Source organism: Agelaius tricolor, unplaced genomic scaffold (assembly GCF_023055355.1).
Source record: "Agelaius tricolor isolate 1412-34295 unplaced genomic scaffold, bAgeTri1.0.p SCAF_32, whole genome shotgun sequence".
NCBI lineage: Eukaryota > Metazoa > Chordata > Aves > Passeriformes > Icteridae > Agelaius > Agelaius tricolor.
The window spans coordinates 6201888-6223598 of record NW_027269292.1 but is presented as its reverse complement, the minus strand read 5'-3'; the positions used below and the strand labels follow the sequence as shown (position 1 = coordinate 6223598).

At 60.5% G+C, this 21711-nt stretch overlaps 1 protein-coding gene and 1 long non-coding RNA gene across 7 annotated transcripts in view; one reads left to right on the top strand and one right to left on the bottom strand.

Annotated features, from left to right (window-relative positions):
- The first annotated feature begins 9987 nt into the window (after positions 1-9987).
- Positions 9988-21711, top strand: part of BAIAP2 (BAR/IMD domain containing adaptor protein 2) — a 43413-nt gene continuing 31689 nt past the window's right edge. For all 6 annotated transcript variants that reach the window (XM_071451433.1, XM_071451430.1, XM_071451432.1 and 3 more), the window contains exons 1-3: positions 9988-10138; positions 18160-18235; positions 20430-20516. In XM_071451433.1, the coding sequence (XP_071307534.1) occupies positions 10067-10138; positions 18160-18235; positions 20430-20516 (235 nt within the window). In that variant the 5' untranslated portion in view covers positions 9988-10066. The remainder of the gene's footprint in view (positions 10139-18159; positions 18236-20429; positions 20517-21711) is intronic.
- On the bottom strand, positions 15638-21581 carry LOC139602010 (uncharacterized). Its single transcript, XR_011683089.1, has 2 exons — positions 21508-21581; positions 15638-15855 (listed from the first exon to the last, which is right to left on the bottom strand). It is a non-coding gene; the product is annotated as an uncharacterized lncRNA (long non-coding RNA).

The window sequence follows — 21711 nt, the reverse complement described above, 5'->3', positions numbered from 1 at the left end:
GCTCCTTGGAGGAAGGGCCGGGAGCGGGCTGGGACCCCGGGGCTGTGCTGTGACAATAAATGGCTCCAGTGGCTCCTCCGACTCCTCTTCAGCCTCGTGTTTGCACAGGGAGTGTTCTGGATGAGCAGGAGCTGCCTTGCTCCTCCCTGCTCCTCCTGGGAGAGATGTGGGCAGGAGATTCCAGAGCGGACGCCGTGTGTGACACAAACAGCCCTGGATGGCCCCGGGAGGTGACAGTGCTGGGACAGTCCTGGCACAGCCCTGGTGTGGCTGAGGTTTTTGAGAGCCTCTGCCACTGCCCTCCCCTCCTTGGGTTTACAGCAAGGCCAGATTAGGGGATTTGTAAGAAATACTCTGGAATTGTCAAACTGATGCACAGGCACTCCACGCCCAGACCCAGGGCTCACATGGACCAAACTGTCCCATCCCATTTCAGCTCCCTCTGTAGGACTTTGTGCTTCCATCCCTGTGGAGCTGTCCATCCCCTGCCCCAGCCGTCCCCGAGCCCCTGTGTGTGACTGTCCCCTGTCTGGAACGGGCACAGGGGCTGGGGACACCCCACCCTCCACCCAGTGCAGGGTGAGGCCCCACCCGGGCTGTCCTGAGCCTCTGGCTGTGCTTGGGCAGCAGCTGCTCCCTTGTTACTCTGATTTAGGTCTCTCCTGCTGCAGGGAGCAGCGGGATGCGCCCAGACCCCCCTGCCTGCGCCAGCCAGGCCCTGGGAAAGCAGCTGTGCCGAGTTGGGAGTGTTTAATTAGCACTGCCCGTGCCCCTCAGCTGTGGCAGCGGGGTGGGAGCCGGCCCCCGCCGGGAGGGCTGCACACGGAGCTCTCCCAGCTGTGTTTGACTTGGCCAGATGTTGAGCGAGAGGAGCGGGGAGGCAGCGCTGCTCGTGGGTAATTAAACCCTGGAGAGGAGGAACAAACCTCAGCTCCTGCCTTGGCTGCCCCTGCAGTGCCCGGAGCCCACAGCCCTGGCACAGGGACTGGCACTGCCCTGGCACTGCCCTGGCCCCTCTGGAGAGGCTCTGGCCGCTGGACAATGCCCCGGGCAGGCACAGCACAGGGACAGGGAGCAGGGAATGTGACAGTGCCAGGGAATTCCAGCAGCATTCCCAGGAGCAGCCACTCCTCCTGGATCTGGGTGCTATTCCCAGCAGTTGGTGTGGGATTCCCAGCACTGTGGGATTGCCATGAATCCCACAGAATGAGGAGCTCTGCTGGGAGATGTTGCTGCCCATTCCCTGCTCTCCCCTTAGGGACAGTCCCTGTTCCATGGGGACACTGCCCCATCCCATGGGATGTGCCTGGCTGGGAGCTCTGCCTGCAGAGCCATTGTCCCACACCCTGAGTGAGGTCTGAGAGGGGGGCAGGAGTTCCAGCCAGCCTTGTGCAAGCAGCAGTGCCTTTAAACAGACTCCTGTTCCCTGCTGGGCAGGAGGCAGCTGGGCACCAGCCCTGCTCCCCGGGGCTGTGCTGGGCCCTCCCCAGCCACCCCCAGCCCTCCGTGTGCCCACAGGCAGCTGGCACGAGGCTGGTTTGGGGCAAGGGCCTGGAGCTGCCTCCCCTCCTCAGCAGCCTCTTCCCGGGGCTTGGAGGGAATTGTGTAACAGGAGGTGGTGGCAGAGCCCTGGCAGTTTCTATGCCAACACAGCTGGATGGCAGCGCTGCCAGCCCACCCCCAGAACAGCTGCACAGCCCCAGAACAGCTGCACAGCCCCAGAACAGCTGCACCCCGACACAGCTGCACCCCTGACACAGTGCTGGGCTGCTTCTGATGTTTCCTGGAACACCCAAGGGAAAACAAAACAGAGCTGAGAACCCCAGAGGTGTCAGATCCTCTCACCTGGGTCCTGCTGCTTTGGCACGAGGGGCTCAGAGGCCCCGGGGGCTCTCCCTGTCCCCCCTCAGCTCCCCCCAGAGGATGAGCCCACAGTGTCCCTTGTCCCCCACCCTCCCTGGCAAACCCTGACTCAGAACCAGGCACAGTTCCGTGGATCTTTCATCTTCCTCCTCCTCCTCCTCCTCTTCATTATCCACACCCTGAGCTTGCCCTGCCCTGTGTGGGGTTCCAGGTGCTTCCCACACGTGGGGGCACTGCTGGGGTGCTGCATTCTGCACCCAAACCCTGCAGTGCCACCCCCCTCCCGCTGGGAGCCCACCCCTGGCTCCCTCCCTCTCCCTCTCCCGTATTTCCAGTGCCCTGGTGTCACGCTGAGTCACCAGCACAGTAGAGGAGGCTTTGGCAGGGAACAAGCCCAAGTTTTGATAGTTCAACTGTGGGAAAAAAAAAAAAAAAAAAAAAAAAAATCAGCGTAATTTCCTAATTAGAGAAGCGCTGGGAACAAAGCGGGTCTGTCCCCATGGCCAGGAATGTGACCTTTGCTGGCTCCTGGTGCCAGACGGGAGCTGCCACTGCTTGGCAGGGCTGAGGTGCCTCAGCAGGGCTGGAGCTGGGATGCCTGAGCAGGGCTAAAATGTCTTGGCAGGGCTGAGATGCCTGAGCAGGGCTGAGATGCCTGAACAGAGCTGGAATGCCTGAGCAGGGCTGAGATGCCTGAACAGAGCTGGAATGCCTGAGCAGGGCTGAGATGCCTGAGCAGGGTTGAAATGCCTCAATAAGGCTGAGATGCCTCAGCAGGGCTGAAATGCCTGGACAGAGCTGAAATGCTTCAGCTGGGCTGAGATGCCTGAGCAGGGCTGAAATGTCTTGGCAGGGCTGAAATGCCTGAGCAGGACCTGCTCCGATGTAGGAGCCAGAATTCCCGGATTCCTCCTCCTGGGGGCCGCAGGAGCCGTGGCGATGGGTGGGAGGAGCACTGGGAGGTGGCACTCGTCCCCGTGTCACCACTTTTGCTGCCCTGCCCTGCCCTGCCGTGGAATGTGGCTCCTCAAGTCGTGGGTGAAGCCGTGGCCACGCCGGGTGTCCCCGAGGGCCAGCGCTGCCACGTGATGGGTGTCCCCAACCTGTGTCCCCAACCTGTGTCCCCAACCTGTGTCCTCTGCCTGTGTCCTCTGCCTGTGTCCCCAGCCTGTGTCCCCAGCCTGTGTCCCCAACCTGTGTCCCCAACCTGTGTCCTCTGCCTGTGTCCCCAGCCTGTGTCCCCAACCTGTGTCCCCAACCTGTGTCCCCAACCTGTGTCCTCTGCCTGTGTCCCCAGCCTGTGTCCCCAACCTGTGTCCTCTGCCTGTGTCCCCAACCTGTGTCCCCAGCCTGTGTCCCCAACCTGTGTCCCCAACCTGTGTCCTCTGCCTGTGTCCTCTGCCTGTGTCCCCAACCTGTGTCTGTGTCCCCAGCCTGTGTCCCCAGCCCGTGTCCGTGTCCCCAGCCCGTGGCTGTCACTGGGGCAGCCCAGCAGAGCCGTGCCCATGCCCAGCTGCTCCGGGGCTGGCTCCCTGATTAATTAGCAGGAGAGGAAATGAGAGGAGAGCAGTGCCAGGGCTGGGCTGTGTTTGAAGCAGGAGGAGCTGCTGGAGATGCTGAGCAGGGAGCTGGGTTTGGCCTTGGGGCTGGAGCAGGAGCTGGGCAATTGGGCACCAAGTCCTTCAGGCCTGAGATCCTCCTGGGATGGGCAGCCACAGCCCTCAGGAGTACCCAAGGGGGCTGTGACCAGCCCAGTGCCAGCTTGAGGGACACAAGGGGGGACACGGGCAGGGCATGGCAGCAGGACATGAACCTGTCCCTTCTGCCACCTCTCTGTGACTGCCTGGTCCTTCCCAGGCAGGGCTGGGCAGGGGGGAGGCAGCCCCCAGAGGTGCCCAGAGCCCCCCAGAGGTGCCCAGAGCCCCCAGAGGTGCCCAGAGCCCCCCAAGGTGCCCAGAGCCCCCCAGAGTGCCCAGAGCCCCCCAGAGTGCCCAGAGCCCCCAGCAGCACCTCGGCTCTGCCCCGGACGCTTCCCCGAGCTCAGCAACGTGATGCAAAATCCCATCATACCAATTATGCAAATCGCATAAACTATTCCTGTTATTCAGAAGGATCCCCAGAGAGCTCCTTAGCGCTGTAATTCAGCATTACTCACTCGTGGAACAGGCGCTGGGGCAGGTGAGGAGGGACGGGGCTCGGGCTGTGCCCCAGCCCGGCAGCGAGGGGGACCTGGTGCGTTTTGGGGCTCCCCCAGAGCACACAGCCCCAGGGATGTGGCACAGCCAGTGCCAGCCCCAGTGCTGCCCCTTCCCCTTGTGCAGCAGCCAGAGCCTCCCTGCACCCCTCATTCCCCCCCTGCATCCCTCATTCCCCCCCTGCATCCCTCATTCCCTCCCTGCACCCCTCATTCCCTCCTTCCCTCCCTCCATCTTCCCAGGCCCAGCACAGCACCCGCAGTGCTTTGTTCTCCCACCCACTCTGTGTTTCCTCGTCACTCCGGCTCCTCCCTGTGCCTGCCCTCCCCGGGAGCCTCCCAGGAGAGCCGAGGCTGCTCCGGCCCTGGCAGGGCAGGGGGACACGCAGGGGACACGTGGCAGGGCTGTTCCCTCGGGTGGCACCCAGGCTCTGTGACCCTCGCCATGGGCAGGGCTGGGTGCTCAGAGGCACAGAGTGACACGGGTGTCACATCAGGGAGCAGAACTGTCCCCAAATCCCTGGGCTCAGCAGCTTGCACTGCCGGGAGTCCTGCTCAGCTGCTGCTTCCAACAGGATTAGGGGAACCCTGGGAGGATGAGAGGCCAGGTTCTGTGTCGTGCCTCAGTTTCCCCTTAGCGCAATCAGCCCAAGCCTGAGGTGGGAGCTGGGATTGCTGGGTCCAGCACTGCAGCTCCCAGCCTGCAGAAGAAGGGCCTGGATTGCTCATCCTTGGCTAATCCCCAGTAAATGGCTTTGCTGGGTTTGCTCAGCAGGATTTAACTGCTGGGAGCTGCTGGCACAAGAGGGACATTTCCAACCCAGGGTCAGCCCCTGAGTCCTGAGCCCTGGATGGTTCAGGGAGCAGCTCCCACCAGCACCAGTAGTGACGGGATCATGGAACGGGCTGGGCTGGGTCTCAGGTGTAGCTGGGTGTGAATTCCATCCCCATCTGTCAAAGCTGGGGCAGTCATCTTCTGTTAATGGGGCAGTTTTCTTTATCTCTCCCACACCCAGCCCTCCCTCCAGGAGATCCCTGCTGTTCATGGGCCATTGAGCATTAATTCTCTGCTGTCCATGGCCACTGAGTGTCCCTGCAGGGCTGATCCAATTCCATCATCCCATGGGGAGATGCTGCATTGCCCAGGGGAGGAGCCAAGCATTCCTACCTGGATCCAATGTGAGCCTGGCACAGCCCAGCAGCCTTTGCCCAGTGCATTGCCAGAGGAGCAGCTTCTGCTGCCCTGCATGGCCAGAGGGAGCCCAGGCCCATCTGCAGCAGCCCTGGAGCTGCAGAGGAAAACTCCCCCCTTGTGCAGGATCCCTGCTCCAGCAGAGCCACAGCTGGCACTGCAGGAGGGCTGAGCCCCCATGGGATGGGGCTGTGCCACCCCCTGACACACAGGGGACAGGGCATGGGCTGACTCTGTCCGTGGGGTTTTTTGTTTGTACTATTGCATTTATATTTTCATTTTCCTAGTACAGAACTCTTATTCATACTCCCATATCTTTGCACGAGAGCCCCTTAGTTTCAAAATGATAATAATTCAGAGGAGGGGGTTGACGTTTGCCATTTCACAGGAGGCTCCTGCCCTCCTGAGCAGACACCTGGCTTTTCAAACCCACACAGCTGGCAGGGACCCTAAAGCTCGTGGGACATTCTGCTATCCCAGGTTGCTCCAAGCCCTGTCCAACCTGGCCTGGAACGCTTTTAGGGATGGGGCAGCCACAGCTTCTCTGGGAGAGCTGTACCAGGGCCTGCCCACCCTCTCAGGGAGGAATTTATTCCCAATATTTAACCTAAACCTGCCAGCTCGAGGCACCTGCTGGAATCCTGGTGAGCGTGGCTGCCCCGCACGGGGGAGGCTGAGTTTGGGTGGATGCTCCAAGGCCTGGAGCTGTGTGGGGTTTGCTGGCCCAGCTCCTCAATGAGGTGCTCCAAAGGAAGTGGGGGGACAGCCTGAGGTTGAGGAGGGGCCCCTGAGGAGGGCAGGGGACAGAACTGAGGGAGGTGTTCAAGGAAAACACATCCTGTGCTTACAGGGGTTGGTTTGGCTCAAACCCACCTGGCCGACTCCCCAGTGACCCCAGATGTCAGAAAAATCACGTTTGGGTTATTTTAGAAAGAAAAACTTCCTGACACAGCACAGGGAGGGCTCGCAGTGATGTCAGGGCTCTGATGGAGAAGCCATCTGCCCAGTGCCACAGGACAGGCAGCTCCTGGGAATGTCATCAGCATGGTGACACTGCACACACCTGCCCTGCTCGGGCTGTGCTGGGCACCCAGGGCTGCCTGGGCTCAGCCTTCCCTCAGCACACGCTGAAAAGGAGGAGCAGAGAGCCAGGGGCTGCCACAGAGCCAGTGGGACTGAGATGGAGAAGAGATGATGGAGATGGAGATGGAGGTGGAGATGGAGATGGAGATGGAGATGGAGATGGAGGTGGCTTCTCCAGCCTGGTCTCCCTGCTCTGGCAGTGCCAGGAGGACCCAGTGACCACCTGGAGCGGCTGGGGCTCGATCTTCCTTGGGAAACTCCGAGCGTTTCCTCAGGGACTGTGACAAAGCCAGCACTGGTGCCATGGCGGTCCCTGTGCTTCCTCCTCTCTGTGCTGGCCAGTGCCACAGCCCACTCAAATGCCCCAGGGATTCCAACCCACCTTTACTCTCCTCTGTCCATGTCACCAGAGGCTTCCCAAGTCACTGAGGATGTGGCAGCTCTCGGTGACCCTGCAGTGCCACGTTCCCCTCCCTGGGCAGCAATGCTGTCCTGCAGCACCTCCCTCCTGTGTCCCTCCCTGGCAGCAACCAGGGTGGCATTTCGGGAGCAGGAAGAGTGTCCCCAGGCTGGGAGCACGGAGGGGCTGTGGGCCAGAACTGCCCCTTGGTGCAGCTGCTGTCACTGCCCTGGCCATCGCTGCCATCAGTTGTCACTGCCATCGGTTGTCACTGCCCTGGCTGTCACTGCCCTGGTTGTCACTGCCCTGGCCGTCACTGCCCTGGTTGTCACTGCCCTGCTTGTCACTTCCATTGGTTGTCACTGCCCTGGTTGTCACTGCCCTGGTTGTCACTGCCATCGGTTGTCACTGCCCCGGCCATCACTGCCATCAGTTGTCACTGCCATCGGTTGTCACTGCCCTGGCCATCACTGCCATCAGTTGTCACTGCCATCGGTTGTCACTGCCCTGGCCATCACTGCCATCAGTTGTCACTGCCATCGGTTGCCACTGCCATCAGTTGTCACTGCCCTGGCCATCACTGCCCTGGTTCTCACTGCCCTGGTTGTCACTGCCATTGGTTGTCACTGCCCTGGTTGTCACTGTCACAGCCACCACTGTCGTGGCCATCGCTGCCCCGTCCCCACCCTCGGTCCCTGTGCCAGGCACATGACCCGGCCGGGAGCACTGGCACGATGCCACGCTGGTAATTAAGAAGGAACCTAATGAAACTTCGAAAATAGCACAATTTCCTCCCCACACCTGCAGCCGAGCGGGGTGGATTACATAAGTTATTGTTGCCACAGCAACTCCGCTCCACCCGGGGCTGGAGGTGGCCGGTGCCGCGTGTGCCGCGGTGCTGTCACCCCGGGGAGGGATCCTGGGGAGGGATGGGGCCGCTGCCAGCCCGGGGCTGCTGCCTGCTCATCCCACTGCTGTTCCCAGCCTGCCGTGGTGGTGCTTCCCCACGCTGCACCCACGGCCCGTGCTGGATGGTCCCGCCTGCACACGGGCACATGGAGAAGGGGATGCAGGTAACCCACGGGGCTCGGGCACCATGGTTACCCTGGGCACGCTCCAGCTGCCGCCGAGCCCCAGGAGTGAATCACCCTGACAGAGAGGCAGCAACCAGGGAAAAAAAAATAAAAAAAAAAAAGAAATAAATCAAAGGCAATCAAAGCAAAGGCTGTGGCACGAGGCAGAGGCAGGTTTTTCCTGCTGAGAGCTCCCAGGGTGCTGCAGGGTGGCAGTGCCACCGCGGGCTCGGGCACCGCTGCCGGCCGTGGGCAGCACGGGCAGCCCTGGGCACTGCCAGCCAGCACTGGGACATGGCAAGAGCCAGGGACAAGGATAATTTGCTCCATGTGGCTCTGACTGGGGGGAAATGAACTCCCTGGCTGCCTCCAGCAGCTCTGGGAGCAGGGGGATATGAGGGAGAAAGGTTTTCAGCACTCGAATTCCAGAGGATAAGGAGAAGCAGAGCATGGGAAGAAAGTGGAGCGGCTGTCTGCGAGCAGGTCTAGATGGAAGAGATTCTCTGAGGGCCGTCCCAAAAGGCCTCTTTTATTATCAGAAATTACAAATCCTTTTATCTTCCTCACCAGAGGAACAGCTTGTTTGAATTGCTGGGCTGTCACACTGGAATTAGATGCAAGAACCCCCCACATCCATGACGTAGCGAAGAACTTACATAACGTAACTAAAAATAAGGTGATGGAGATGCAGAGAGAGGCACTCTACTCCTGGCTGCTTGATCCTGAATCCTTCACTGGAGAGCCAGAGAGGTGCTGGTGTCTGGCTGAGGGAGCTGACTGTGTCTGGCCACGTGGGATGGGGAGGGAAAGTGGCACCGTGGTGTCCCAGCAGCCACACAGGCGGCCTGGCATTCCTCTGGGGACACCTCCCAGGGCAGTCCTGGTGCCAGCCCTGGTCCCACGGCTGCTCCCTTTCCTCAGCCCCAGTGGGAAAGGGTTAACTGGTCACTCCAGAAACAGGGGGAAAATCCTTCTCCTGGGCTGTAAATTCCTCGCTGTGCTCTGGAGTGTGGAACCTCTGAGGGAGAAGACAAAATGGGACCCAAAGGCAGCCGGAGGGAGCAGCTGCCCCTCCTGGGCCCTGCCAGGGCTGGGAGGGAGAGCGGGAAGGGGAACAGACACGGGAGGTTTGGGACCAAGGTATCGACCTGGGCTCCTTGTTCTCGGAATTGATGGATGTGAGGGAAAATGACACACTCAGCAGCTTAACTGTTTCACTGCTTCTCACAGCACAGAGGAGGGAGAGGGAGGCTCAGCCCAGGGGCACAGCCTGGCCCTGAGGCTCCCTTTAACCACGGCTCACCCTGCAGAGGGAGGCTGTGCCCAGGGGAGGAGGGCACAGGGATGGGAACCCTGGCCCTGGGGCACGGGCCTGCTCCTGGTGTCCCTCAGCACCTGGGCAAAATCCACTGTCCTTGGCCCGAGGCATGGGAAGGACAGGGATGCAGGGCTTGGGTGTCCCACAGGGAGCTGGGCGAGCTCTGGCAGGAGCCTCCCTTGGGAATCCTGGCTCTCCTGGCTGGCCAGGACAGCCTGGGGACAGCGAGGTGGCAGGCAGGGCTGGTTTTCCTTGGGCTGAGCATTCCCAGCTGTAGTCGTGGTGACGGCTCATCCCACCGTGCTCCCCTGGCTCCCTGGACAATGTGCACCCTCCTGACCAACACCCCACAAACCATGGGCAGCTCTTCCTTCTCAGGCTGTCCCTCACCCATCCGCATCCCAGGGCACAGCTGGGGATGGAGCACAGCCCCAGAGTGGGGGTCCAGCAGGGGCTGGAGGGGGGGACAGCTCAGGGATGTGGGGCACAGAGAGAGCCATGGGGACGGGTAAAGCAGGGGGGTGGTAGGGGGTCCTGGGCTGTGGGATGGGCAGTGGGGTGGAGGAGGGATATGGAGCGTGAACGGGCCGTGGAATGGGGATGGGGACTGGGGATGGAGAATGGGGAACGGGGGATGGGGAATAGGAATGAGGAATGGGGAACGGGAATAGGGATGGGGTATGGGGATGGGGAACGGGCATGGGGAACGGGGACGGGATCCCGCACGGGTGGCAGGCGCGGTGCCTCCCTCTCGCCCTCCCCCGCGCCGCTCGTACTCCTCTCGTTACTCCCAGCCCGGCCCGGCCCGGCTCCTCCCCGCGGGGCTGTCCGGGGCGGTGCGGGGCGGGCACGGCCTCCGGGAGCTGATAAAAGGCTCGGCGGCCGCCGCTCCGCGCTCTCCCCGCGCTCGCGCCTGGCTCCGCCCGCCCGCCCGCAGCCGCCCATGGTGCTGCCCGGCCCGCCCGGCATGGCCCGCTCCGAGGAGGTGCACCGCCTCACCGAGAATGTCTACAAGGTGAGTCCGCAACAGGTGCCCGGCCGCCGCTCTCCTGCATTCGAGTTATTTCAATTATCGTGGAATTATCGCCTTCCTCCTCCCCGGGACGCGCGGGGGCAGAGCGGGCGGAGGCGCCGCCGGGGCCGGCCCTGGGATGTGCCCGGAGCCGCTCGGCCGGGCCGGTAGGGCTGCTGGGGCACCCCGAGCCCTCCCCGAGCCTTCCCCGGGCACCCCCGAGCCTTCCCCAGGCACCCCCGGGCACCCCCGAGCCCTCCCCGGGCACCCCCAGCCTCACCGGGGCACCCGCGGTCCCCGGGACCCCCGTGGGGATGCCCGAGCCCGGGTGGGCAGCGCTGTCCCCGCATCACCCCGAGCAGGGCAGCCCCCGGCACTCGCTGTTCTGCCACAAACCAGAGCCCTCCGAGCCTTCCCCGTCCCTTGGTGTTCGGGAATTCTCAGATTTTCCTCTCTGCTTCGCTCCCCGTGTCCTGAGAAAATGCAAGAATTTGCGTGGTTTGAGTTCCCCCCCGAAGGAAGCGGTTTCTGCTCGGCTGGGTCTTGAGAGCAAGAGTAATCAAACTGCTGTAGCCTAACGTGTAACGCAGGATGTCGTTTGTTAAACTGGGAAGCTTGCACGATTTCCTGTGATTTAAGGGCTTGGATTGAGTTACCTGGGAGCACAGAGCAGGGAAGAAAAGAAAAAAAAATGGAAAAAAAAAGATAGAAGAATGTAGTACAAAAAGTACCGAGGCGGTGGTGAAGTTGTGAAGTGTTGGTTTTGGAGATTCTGGGGTGTAACAGCTGTTCGGGCACCCAAAATCTTGGTCGCTCTGAATCTTGGTGGCATTTTGCTGTGGTCCCGGGGCTCCCTCGCAGCCTGGCCGGCAGCTGGTGTGCCCGGACGTGCCCTTGGTCCGGGGCAGAGCTGGCACCCGGCGCTGTGCCCTGGCACCGCCTGGGCAAACAGGGGCTGGGAGCAGCCCCGGCCGTGACTCAGTTGTTGTTTGAGGTGTGGAGTCCTCGAAGCACGGGGATAATGGCAGGTTTGGGGCGCGGGTCACCGTCACCCCGGGCCCGGCCCAGGGCTGTCCGTCTGTCCCGACACGTGCGGAGCCCGTCCCCAGGCAGCCGGGGCTGAGGGGCCGCTGCTGGCCCGGCTGTTCCGGGGCAGAGCCCAGGGCAGGGGTGCCCGGGCTGCCAACAGCCGGGGCTGGGGCTCTCCATCACCAGGGAGCTCCTCGGCTCCCTGGGATGCCGGTGGGAGCAGCCACATGCAGGAGATGGAGCTGCTGGAGACCTCGTGGGTTCCCCCAGAATCAGCGTCTCGGTGCTGGGCGCTGCAGGAGGGTGGTCCTGGCTCTGCTTGGGTTCCTGTGGTGGGCAGAGGCTGCTCTGAAGGCAGCGGTGCTTTCCTGGCCTCTGGAGATGCGTGTGCCATGTGGTGCCTGCAGGAGCCTGGCGTGTCCCTGCTCCATTGAGGACTTCAGCCACCCCTGGGGCCACCTGGGGTGTTCTGGGCCTCCTTGAGCTTTGGAGTCTGACTCCAACACCAGTCCCAGTGCCTCAATCCCAGTGCCTCAATCCCCTTACCCAGGTGCTTCTTTGGCCTGTGCAGGAGCCTGAACGCTGCCATGGGCAGGAGGAGACAACCCCAGGGAGGGGAGTGATGCCACCGAGCCCCATCCTGTGGTGTGCCCGATCCTTGCCGTGCCCCCTGCCCATTCCGGGGTGCCCGATCCTTGCCGTGCTCCCTGCCCACCCTGGGTGCCCGATCCTTGCCGTGCCCCTTGCCCATTCCGGGTGCCCGATCCTTGCCGTGCCCCCTGCCCATCCCGGGTGCCCGATCCTTGCCGTGCCCTCTGCCCTTCCCTGTGTGCCCGACCCTTGCCGTGCCCCTTGCCCATTCCGGGTGCCCGATCCTTGCCGTGCTCCCTGCCCATCCTGGGTGCCCGATCCTTGCCGTTCCCCCTGCCCACTCTGGGTGCCTGATCCTTGCCGTGCCCCCTGCCCATTCCGGGTGCCCGATCCTTGCCGTGCCCCCTGCCCACTCTGAGTGCCCGACCCTTGCCGTGCTCCCTGCCCATTCTGGGTGCCCGATCCTTGCCGTGCCCCTTGCCCATTCCGGGTGCCCGATCCTTGCCGTGCCCCCTGCCCATCCTGGGTGCCCGATCCTTGCCGTTCCCCCTGCCCACCCTGGGTGCCCGATCCTTGCCGTACCCCTTGCCCATCCCGGCGGGTTTGGTTTGCGTTGGCAGGAGCAGCAGCTGCCCATGCCCGTGCCCATCCCCATGCCCATGCCCGGCTCCGTCTTTCCCGAGGCGCTGTGCTGGGGAGCCCATTGTGGTGGTTTTGCAGAAGCAGCGCTCACCCTGGGAGTGACTGTGCTAATGAGCTGGTGCAGGAGCTGTCAGCCGCCCCCGAGCCGATGCTGCCACTACAGGCAGCTGCCTACACGCGGGGAGTAATTACAGAGGGAGACGGAGGCTGCTGGCACCTTCCGCCAACGTAATCCCACCTTTGGCGCTGCTGATTCACTGCCAGCAGCCCCGAGTAGCGGCACAGCTGGGCCGGGCTCTGCCCCGAGCCCCGAGGATGAGGGTGAGGATGAGGATGAGGGTGAGGATGGGCAGCTCCCTCCCCGCTCAGCCTCTGCTCAGGATTGTCTTTTTGCAGAAAGCAGGGACTGGCAAATCTTCCTTCCCCCAAAGACAGATCTGTCTCCTCCTGCCAGATGAGATTATTGCCGTTTACAGCCCAACCTCCATTTCATTTTAAAGCCATTTTTCCATGCGGGAGATGGGTTTGCAGTGGTGCTGTGCGAGTGGCTCTGCCTTTGAAGAGGTGTTTGCCTAAGGACACCCCGAACTCCAGGCTGAATTGTCGTGCAGGAAGGCATGGACAGAATTCTTGAGGGTCCTTAGCTCCCCATCAGCTGTAATCAATTGTCCAGAAAGGCGTGGACAGAATTCCTGAGGGTCCTTAGCTCCCCATCAGCTCTAATCGATGTTCCTGTGGCACCACAGCCTCTCCTCATGTCCAGAGGGATGGGAGCAATTCTTCCTTAAGGGGTTCAGGAGGGAAACTGTGGCTGGTTTGGTGTGTTTGGAGTGCAGGGATGATGAGTGTGGCACAGGAGGAAGGAGCCAGCCTCTGGCACCCCAAATTCCATGCCCTGTTCTCCCTGCCTTGAGGCAGCCCAGCCTTGGGAAACCTGTGGGGAGCACCCCAGGGCACTGCCAGGGCTCTGAGCTGGCAACGCTGCTCCATCCATCCATGCCAGGCTGGGAGAGCCCTCCTGGCTTCCCTGGAGATGGGACCCCTGCAGGCAGGTGGGCAAAGAGGTGTTGGGGAGCAGCAGCTCCTGCCTGGCCAGGGTGTCCCCATTGCTGGATCAGGGTGCTGCTCCCCAGAGTGTCCCCTGGGGTGCTGCTCCCATCTCCTGCTCCCCTTCCCCTGGGTGCTGCTCCCCTTCCCCTGGGTGCTGCTCCCCATCCCCTGGGTGCTGCTCCCATCTCCTGCTCCCAATCCCCGGGTGCTGCTCCCCATCCCCTGGTACTGATCCCTGGGTGCTGCTGTGCCCCGGGTGCCCGTGGTGCTGAGCCTGCCCTGGTTAAGGTTTCAGTGCTGCTGCTCGTGTTGCAGGGCACAGGGCACGCAGCTCCTCTGGGCACAGCCTGGGGCTCAGCCCCTGGTGCCACCTCTTGGGGACCCTCCTGGCTCCTTGGGGGAGACGCCAGCCCCGGGGACTTGAGGATGGCCCAGCCTTGCAGGGCTGGCCAGGGCTGGGTGCTGAGGGTGTTCCCACAGTGCTGGGGGCTCTGAGCCCCCTGTGGATCCCCATCCCAGCTCTCCTCAAGCCCAGACCCCAACACAAAGATGTTCAGAGCTCTGAGACTTGTGTCCCCTCGTCCTCTGGCATGACAGCCAGGAGAAACTAAATGCTTTTAGATGGGGACTGGATTTTTCCCTGACTTTTCCCCCTGATTTTCCCTGGGCTCCTTCTTGACAGAAACTTGGCTCTTGAAACCCCCAGGGCTGCTGCTGATGGTGCCAGGCAGGACAAGCTGTGATGGAGGAGGCAGCACTGGGCTTTGCTGGGCATTAAATATTGATAGCAAAATGATGAAAGTGCTCCTGGAGCAGGGCTGACCCATTTAGACACAAAACTTCCTTGGGGCTGAGCTGTTCCTGCAGTGTGGCAGTGGCAGTGAGAGTCCCCTGGTGCTGCCCCTCCAGCCTGCTCCTCGTGGTCACCTAGGGATGGGTGACACCCAGGGAATCATCAGTGTCACCCAGGGATGGGTGACACCCAGGGATCATCAGGGTCACCCAGGGATCATCATGGTCACCCAGGGAGTCCCTGGCTGGGCCCTGTACCGGGTCAGCCCTGCAGGGAGCCACAAAATCCTTAAAAAGGTTGGAAAACCCCTCTGAGTGCATCAGGTCCAACCATTGCCCCGGTGCTGCTGAGCCACGTCCCCAGGTGCCACATCCGTGTGGGTTTGGAGCCCTTCCAGGGATGTGTTGGGAATGCTGCCCTTCAGCTGTTGAGCAGGACTTGCCTGAGCCACTTCCAGCTTGAGCAGGGCTTAAATTTAGGACTGAGGAGCTGGAATTCTGTGATCCTTGCGGGCTCCCTCCAGCTCGGGGTGTTTTATTCTTTCCCCTGATTCCAAACTTTTCCTTATGGGTTAATTTGCAGGTTGGAGCATCCTGGCTGTAGCTGGAGTGTGCTCAGAGGGCAGAAAAGGGACCTTGTTTGTGCTGCCTCTTCCCCCACCCCAGGGAGCAGGGCTGTGTCCTGGAGACCTTGTGCTTTGCATTAGTTTCATTTTTGGCAGCTGAACAAAGCCGTGCCAATCCCGGGGAGCTGAGTGGTATTACCCAGGGAATTCAGCTCCGTGGAACAAAGAAAAGCCCTTTCAACCCTTGGCTGCCAGGTTTTGTGTCTGTGTTTTTCTGAACTCTGCCCAGGCAGCCCATGGAAGGCAAACAACTTGTGGGTGCTGCTGAGGGGGCAAAAATCTGGGGAACATGAGATTTGCTTTCATTGCCTCAGTGCCACTGAATATTTCCTTTGCTGCTGGTGTCCTGCAAGGCTGGACTCACCCCTCCTGAGGGGCACAGCCCTGGATGAGCCCTGTGTTGGCAGGGGAGCAGCTCCAGCACATCCCTGGTGTGAGGGTGATGCTGCTGAGCCCGTCCATGGCACAAACCCCATGGTTCATTCCCCACTGTTCCTCCTTGGCAGGGCTCTCACCTGGAGGGGGTGAGGAGGCTCTGGAGTCACCTTCCCTTCCCACCTGGAGTGAGAGCAGGGCTTGGACAGGGCTATTTTTATCTGTGCAGTGAGGAGCCCTTGTCACCACTCTCATCCTGCCAGGCTGTTTTTGTTGGAGGCTCCAGACAATGTTTTAAAAACATTCACTTTCAGCAAACTTCCTCCTGGGGGCTGCTGGATTTTATTTGGCCAGCTCAGAGTCACCTTCCCGCTCCTTCAGCCGCCCCACGAGCCCCTTTGGGGGATTTTATCTCTTTATTTGTTGCTTTAAAACGTCTCCTGTGGATCGGTGGGGAGCAGGACCTGCCCTGAGCAGTGCCAGGGCAGGGTTGTGCTTTGATTCCCTCTGCTTTGGGCAAGATGTGCTGGATTTTGGACGGTGCTTTGCCTGGGGATCCTGTTCCATCCTCAATTCCCTGGGTTTCATGCTCAGGATGATGTGTTTACACGGGCACTGCTGAGAAAATCACACTATTTACATATCCCTGTGCACGTCCTCGTACACAAACACTGCTCTGAACCTGCAAACCGCCCAAAAATCTCCTCCCTGCAGAAATTCTGCCAACATTTCTGCTGCTTAACTCTTGCTCAGCCTGAGTGTGGGGCAGGGGAATCGTCCCTGTCCCTGCCATGGCCATTGATGCCAGCCTCTGGCTGATCCGTGGCACAGCCCGGGTGCATTTTGGACTGGAGTTAAACCCGATGTGGGCAGGATGGAGCAATCCTGCCAGTGCTAATTAACTGCTGTGCAATTGTCTCCTACACGCTGGAGAACACCTGGCCTGTTGCTACAGGTCCACTTTTCTCCTTTCAGGCTGAGCACATCCACCAAAGTGCTCTGAGCTGCCCCAAAACAGCTTCCAGGGGCCCTGGTGTTGGCCTGCAGCCTTAATTAGTGGGGCAGCTCCTCATTAGCCTCGTCAATCATCTCCTGCCCTTTGCAGTTGTGGCTGGTGCTGCGGGGACCTGCTGGGGACAGGCTCTGGGGACATCCTCAGCCTGGAAGGACGAGCAGATCCCTCCTGAAGCAGCAGCACCGGGGCGGTGCCACCCCTCTGGCTGTGCCCCGCACGGATTCCTGCCCAGAGGAGCCCTGAAAGGGCTCTGGCTGAGCCCTGCACACCTGGGGAGAAAATTCAGCTGTCAGAGCCAAGGGCCGGGCAGCAGGAACTGGGATAAAAATGCCTGGGGCAGAAAATGAGCTTTATAGTGTCGGGGCAGCCTGAGATGAGGTGACAGATGCTTAATCAGCTTATTCCCTGTAAGTGTCTGCCTGCCCTGCCCGGGCTGGGGCTCTGCCAGCAGCCTGGGGGTGCAGAGCCCCATTCCCAGCAGGAATGCCCCAGGGATGCCCCATTCCCAGCAGGAATTCCCCAGCGATGCCCCATTCCCACAGGAATGCCCCATTCCCAACAGGATTGCTCCAGGAATGCCCCATTCCCAGCAGGAATGCCCCAGGGATGCCCCATTCCTGGCAGGATTGCCCCTGTTCCCACAGGAATGCCCCAGGAATGCCCCATTCCCAGCAGGATTCCCCAGCAGCAATGCCCCATTCCCCAGCAGCAATGCCCCATTCTCACAGGAATGCCCCAGGAATGCCCCTGCTCCCCCAGGAATGCCCCTGTTCCCACAGGAATGCCCCATTCCCAGCAGGGATGCCCCAGCAATGCCCCATTCCCACAGGAATGCCCCAGGAATGCCCCAGCAATGCCCCATTCCCACAGCAATGCCCCATTCCCCAGCAATGCCCATGGTGCATCCCCCCTCAGGGCCCCTCAGGCTCTGGGCTCCATTCTCTGGGGGCACCTCGGTGTGGGGGTGTCCCCAAGGTGGGGCAGGGGCTCAGGACCAGCCCTGGGGCCGGGCTGGATGCAGAGGAGCAGGGAGGGAATGAGGATCTGGGATCTGTGGGGGCTGAGGGCCCTGGCAGGGAGGGCTGTGCACACACAGGGCCCCTCTTGTTCTCCTGAGCCGATTATTCCTTCCCCCATCTGAGCTGAGGGCCTTGGGGCCAGGCAGGAGAGCTCAGGCAGCGCTGTCCACGCTGACCCTCACCCTGGGCAGTGCCAGGGGACCCTGGTGCCATCCTGGTGCCATCCCTGGCACAGCTCAGGGCTGCTGGGGGCTCTGGGTTCTGCTCTGCCCCATCCTGGGCAGTGCCAAGGGACCCTGGTGCCATCCTGGTGCCATCCCTGGCACAGCTTAGAGGAGCTGGGGGCTCTGCCCTGCCCCATCCTGGCTCACCCTCACCCTGGGCAGTGCCAAGGGACCCTGGTGCCATCCCTGGGGGCTCTGCTCTGCCCCACCCTGGCTGCACATTTGGGATTCTGCTCTCCAGCCCTCCCTGCTGCTCTCTGTGGCCATCCTGGGGGTGGGACATCACCTGCCACCGTCCCCAGCTCTTGGGTCACCTCCCTGCTGGTCTGAGGGCTGCTGCTGCCCCAAACAGCCACTCACAGTTGCTATTATGGTTGTTTTTGCTGTATCTGGTAATTTTCTGGTTGGGGCATTCACTTTCCTCTCCTGGGGAAGCAGCTGGTGCTGGGGCACTGCAGAACCCCCTTGTTCCTTGTTCCTGTCCCTTGTGTGCTCTGACCCAGCGTGGTCTTCCTCAGTGGAGGATCCTGGGGCCTCTCCAGGGAGCTAGGAGGATTTTTTTGCTCTCTTTTTGTGTTTATCAGGACAGAGCAGAGCACGGAGCCGTTCACCCCACTCCCCATCACCCCTGCTAATCCCAGCCATGTTCTCTCCCCTTTAGACGATCATGGAGCAGTTCAATCCCAGCCTCAGGAATTTCATTTCTATGGGGAAGACCTATGAAAAAGCCTTAGCAAGTAAGTGACACTGGGGCTGCCAGGCTGGGGAGGGGGAAAGATGGAGAATCTTTGGGGTTTTTGTTGAAAATCTTTGGGGTTTTTGTTGAAAATCTTTGGGGTTTCTGTTGAAAATCTTTGCGTTTTTGTAGAAAAGTTCCTTGTTCCCACGGGGAAGGAACTGGGTGGGAGGGTGGTGATGGGCAAGGCCATGGGTGCAGGAGGGATTCCAGGGAGAAAATGCTGGGAGGCAGCAGGTTAACAAAACACATCTGCAACCAGTTCTTTAAATGTTTGTTTAAAGTATTGAGAATTGAGGTTTTAAGCTCTGCTTAAAGAGGTGCTATTGAAATGTTTAAATTGCCCAGAAGAATGAAGAGAAGGGAAAAGCCCAAAAGTCTTGATGGCAGCTCTTGATTGGGAATGCAGGATCTATTGGGAGCCATTAGGGAGGTGTAGATTTAAGTGATCAAAAGGAAGCTGGGAACTGATTAAACCCCAAAATGGACTATTTTGACTCAAACTGGCTCTGTGCACTGCCTGGGCCCTCCTCAGCTGGGTTTAAAGGAGCTTTAAGCTCTGCCCAACCCAGAGCTGTGTTTTTCCAGGGAGGGCTCTGCTCCCTTCAGAGCTGCACGTGTCTCCTGGGTTTTATTTTGGAATAATCCCAGTGAAAATGCCCGTGGGGCCGAGTCTGTCATCACCTTCAGCCGGGGTGGGGGAAATCCCTTTGGTGCCTGAAGTGTCAGGGTTGGGACCCGACCTTTGGGGAGGATCCTGCTCCTCCCTTTCCCCTTTCCCCTTTCCCCTCCTTTCCCTTCCCTCTCCTCTGCCCCAGGTCAGGTGAGCTCCTGGCTGTTCCCAGGGGGATTTTTGAGCCCTCCCCCTGTTCCCAGGTGCCCGGACACAGCGTCCTGCCAGCGCTGGGCACTGCTTTGAGCTGGGATTTAATGGCTCACCCAGCGTGACAGGGCAGTGCCCGTCCAGCTCCACTGCCCAGGGCCCTCTGATCCCCAGGGAGGGGGCACAGGGCACCCTCCCCACAGGCAGCAGCTTCCCAGAAATTCCAGGGGAACAGAAATTCCAAGGGCACAGGGCTCCCTCTTCCCAGAAATTCCAGGAGCACAGAAATTCCTGGGTTACAGGGCACCCTGCACACAGGCAGCAGCTTTCCAGACACTCCAGGGGCACAGGGCACTCTCTTTCCTGCAATTCCAGGGGCACAGGGCACCCTCCCCACAGGCAGCATCTTCCCAGAAATTCTAGGGGAACAGAAATTCCAAGGGCACAGGGCACCCTTCTCACAGGGAGTAGCTTTCTAGAAATTCCAGGGGCACAGAAATTCCAGGGGCAAAGAAATTCCTGGGGCACAGGGCACCTTCTTTCCTGAAATTCCAGGGGCACAGGGCACCCTCCCCACAGGCAGCATCTTTCCCTAAATTCCAGGGCATCCCAGCAAAACGGGGCTCATAATTTGGGGCTGCTTTTCCCTGCTGGTTCCCTCCTGGCAGCAGAGGCAGGGTCTGACAGGGGGAAGAGCTGCTGACCCTTGGGACCGTGTGTTTGGTTTGTTCTCCTCATGTTTAACTACCTGGGGGAGGTGGAGCTGTTTGTCCCTGTCCCGCCAGCCGTGGCACTTTGGGATAAGCACTGGGATCGCTGCCTTTGTGCTTTTCCCACATCCCTGCTGTGCAGCCAGGGATCTTCCTGTAATTTTTAACTCGGCTTGGCTCATCCTTGCCCTGGATCCCGAGCTGGGGGCAGCTGGAGGAAGTGCAGAGCCCAGGAGGCAGAGCAGAGGCAGCGCTGGAAGCTGGAGCTGGGGCTGTACAGCGTGTTCTGTGATTAGAGGAAACCCCCTGCTTATCTGATTAGAGTCGAGTGTGGAGCTGGAATGTCAACAAACAAGGCTGAGCTGTAATGAAAGTCTGTGATATTCAATTATTCTGCAGTGATTTCTCCCAGCAGCCTGATGCTTGCACTGCAATGAAAACCACCACAGTCCTGCATGCACCTTTTTTAATCCTGAATTACCCTGTAATCTCACTGCTCCAGCTCCCTGCGCTGCCTTTCCTCTGTTTGTTGTGTGCTCCCTCCCCGTGAGGTTGAGCCCTTTGAGGTAATGCCTATTTTAGTGTCCACGGTCTCCCCAGTGCCCCAGAAGTTCCAACAGCCTTTAAGGAGAGCATAACCTCATTATTTTGGTGCTTTTTAGGCATGACATATGCAGCCAAGGGGTACTTTGATGCTCTGGTGAAGATGGGAGAGCTGGCCAGTGAAAGCCAAGGATCAAAAGAATTGGGTAAGTCCCCATTTGCTGCTGAATGGAGATTTCTGGAGATTGCCAGGGGTGAAACAGATCTTGGTGCTGCTGGGGAGCAGAGCTCAGTGTGGAGCTGCTCCTGCCGTGCCTCAGTGGTTGCAGTGCCTCTGGATGTGCTGCTAGTGCAGCCTGGAAACCCCCTGGTACCCCGAGTGTCAGGGCTGTGGCTCAGGGTGGTTTTGTGGTGGTTTGTTCTCGCTTGGAGAAGGGGAAGCAGCGGATTTTGGCCGGGGAGCTGGGGCTGAGCTGCCCCTCAGGGGCCTCTGGAGGGGCTGCTGGGGGTCCCCCCGTGCTGTGGGGCTGGGATTGTGCCCTGGCTGCAGCAGCTCTGCCCTGCTGGAGCCTCCCTGTGCCCACTGCCAGGGCTCTGTGTTTGCCCAGTCCATGGCAAACATCACGAGCTGTGGCTGCTGCTGCCTCCTTCCCCTTTCTCACCCTCATTGCTCAGGAAATCTCTTAAAGGGCAGCTGCTTTCCAACCTCCCTCTTGCCCAGGCGTCCTCCTGTGTCCTCCCTTCTCACAGCCCTGGTTTGGGGGACCCTCCAAGCTCCCCCTATGGTCTGAAGGGACCCTCCCAGGTCCCCCCATGGTTTGAGGTGACTCTCCCAGGTTCCCCTATAGTTTGAGGTCACCCTCCCAGCTCTCCTCATGGTCTGAGGGGACCCTCCCAGGTCCCTCCATGGTTCGAGCTGACTCTCCCAGCTCCCCCCGTGGTCTGAGGTGGCTCTCCCAGCTCCCCCCGCAGTTTGAGGGGACCCTCCCAGCTCCCCCCACAATTTGAGGGGATCCTTCCAGCTCCCCCCACAATTTGAGGGGACCCTCCCAGCTCCCCCCACAATTTGAGGGGATCCTTCCAGGTCCCTCCATGGCCTGAGGGGACCCTCCCAGCTCCCTCCACGGTTTGGGGTGACCCTCCCAGCTCTCTCCACGGTTTGGGGTGACCCTCCCAGCTCCCCCTGGGATGCTGCACCTTGTTAAGGCTCTCATGGAGTGCTCTGGGCCTTGGTCTGATGTGTGTGCAGTCCCAGGTGAGCCCCTCCTCCTCCTCCCCCTCCATGCCTCCCGCAGCTCTGGCCAAGTGCTCATTAAAGCATCTCTCCGGGGCAGGCAATTAACAGCGAGCTGGAGCTGAAAGGGCTCTGAAGGCTGCAGGAGCCGGGAGCAGCCCCTGGGC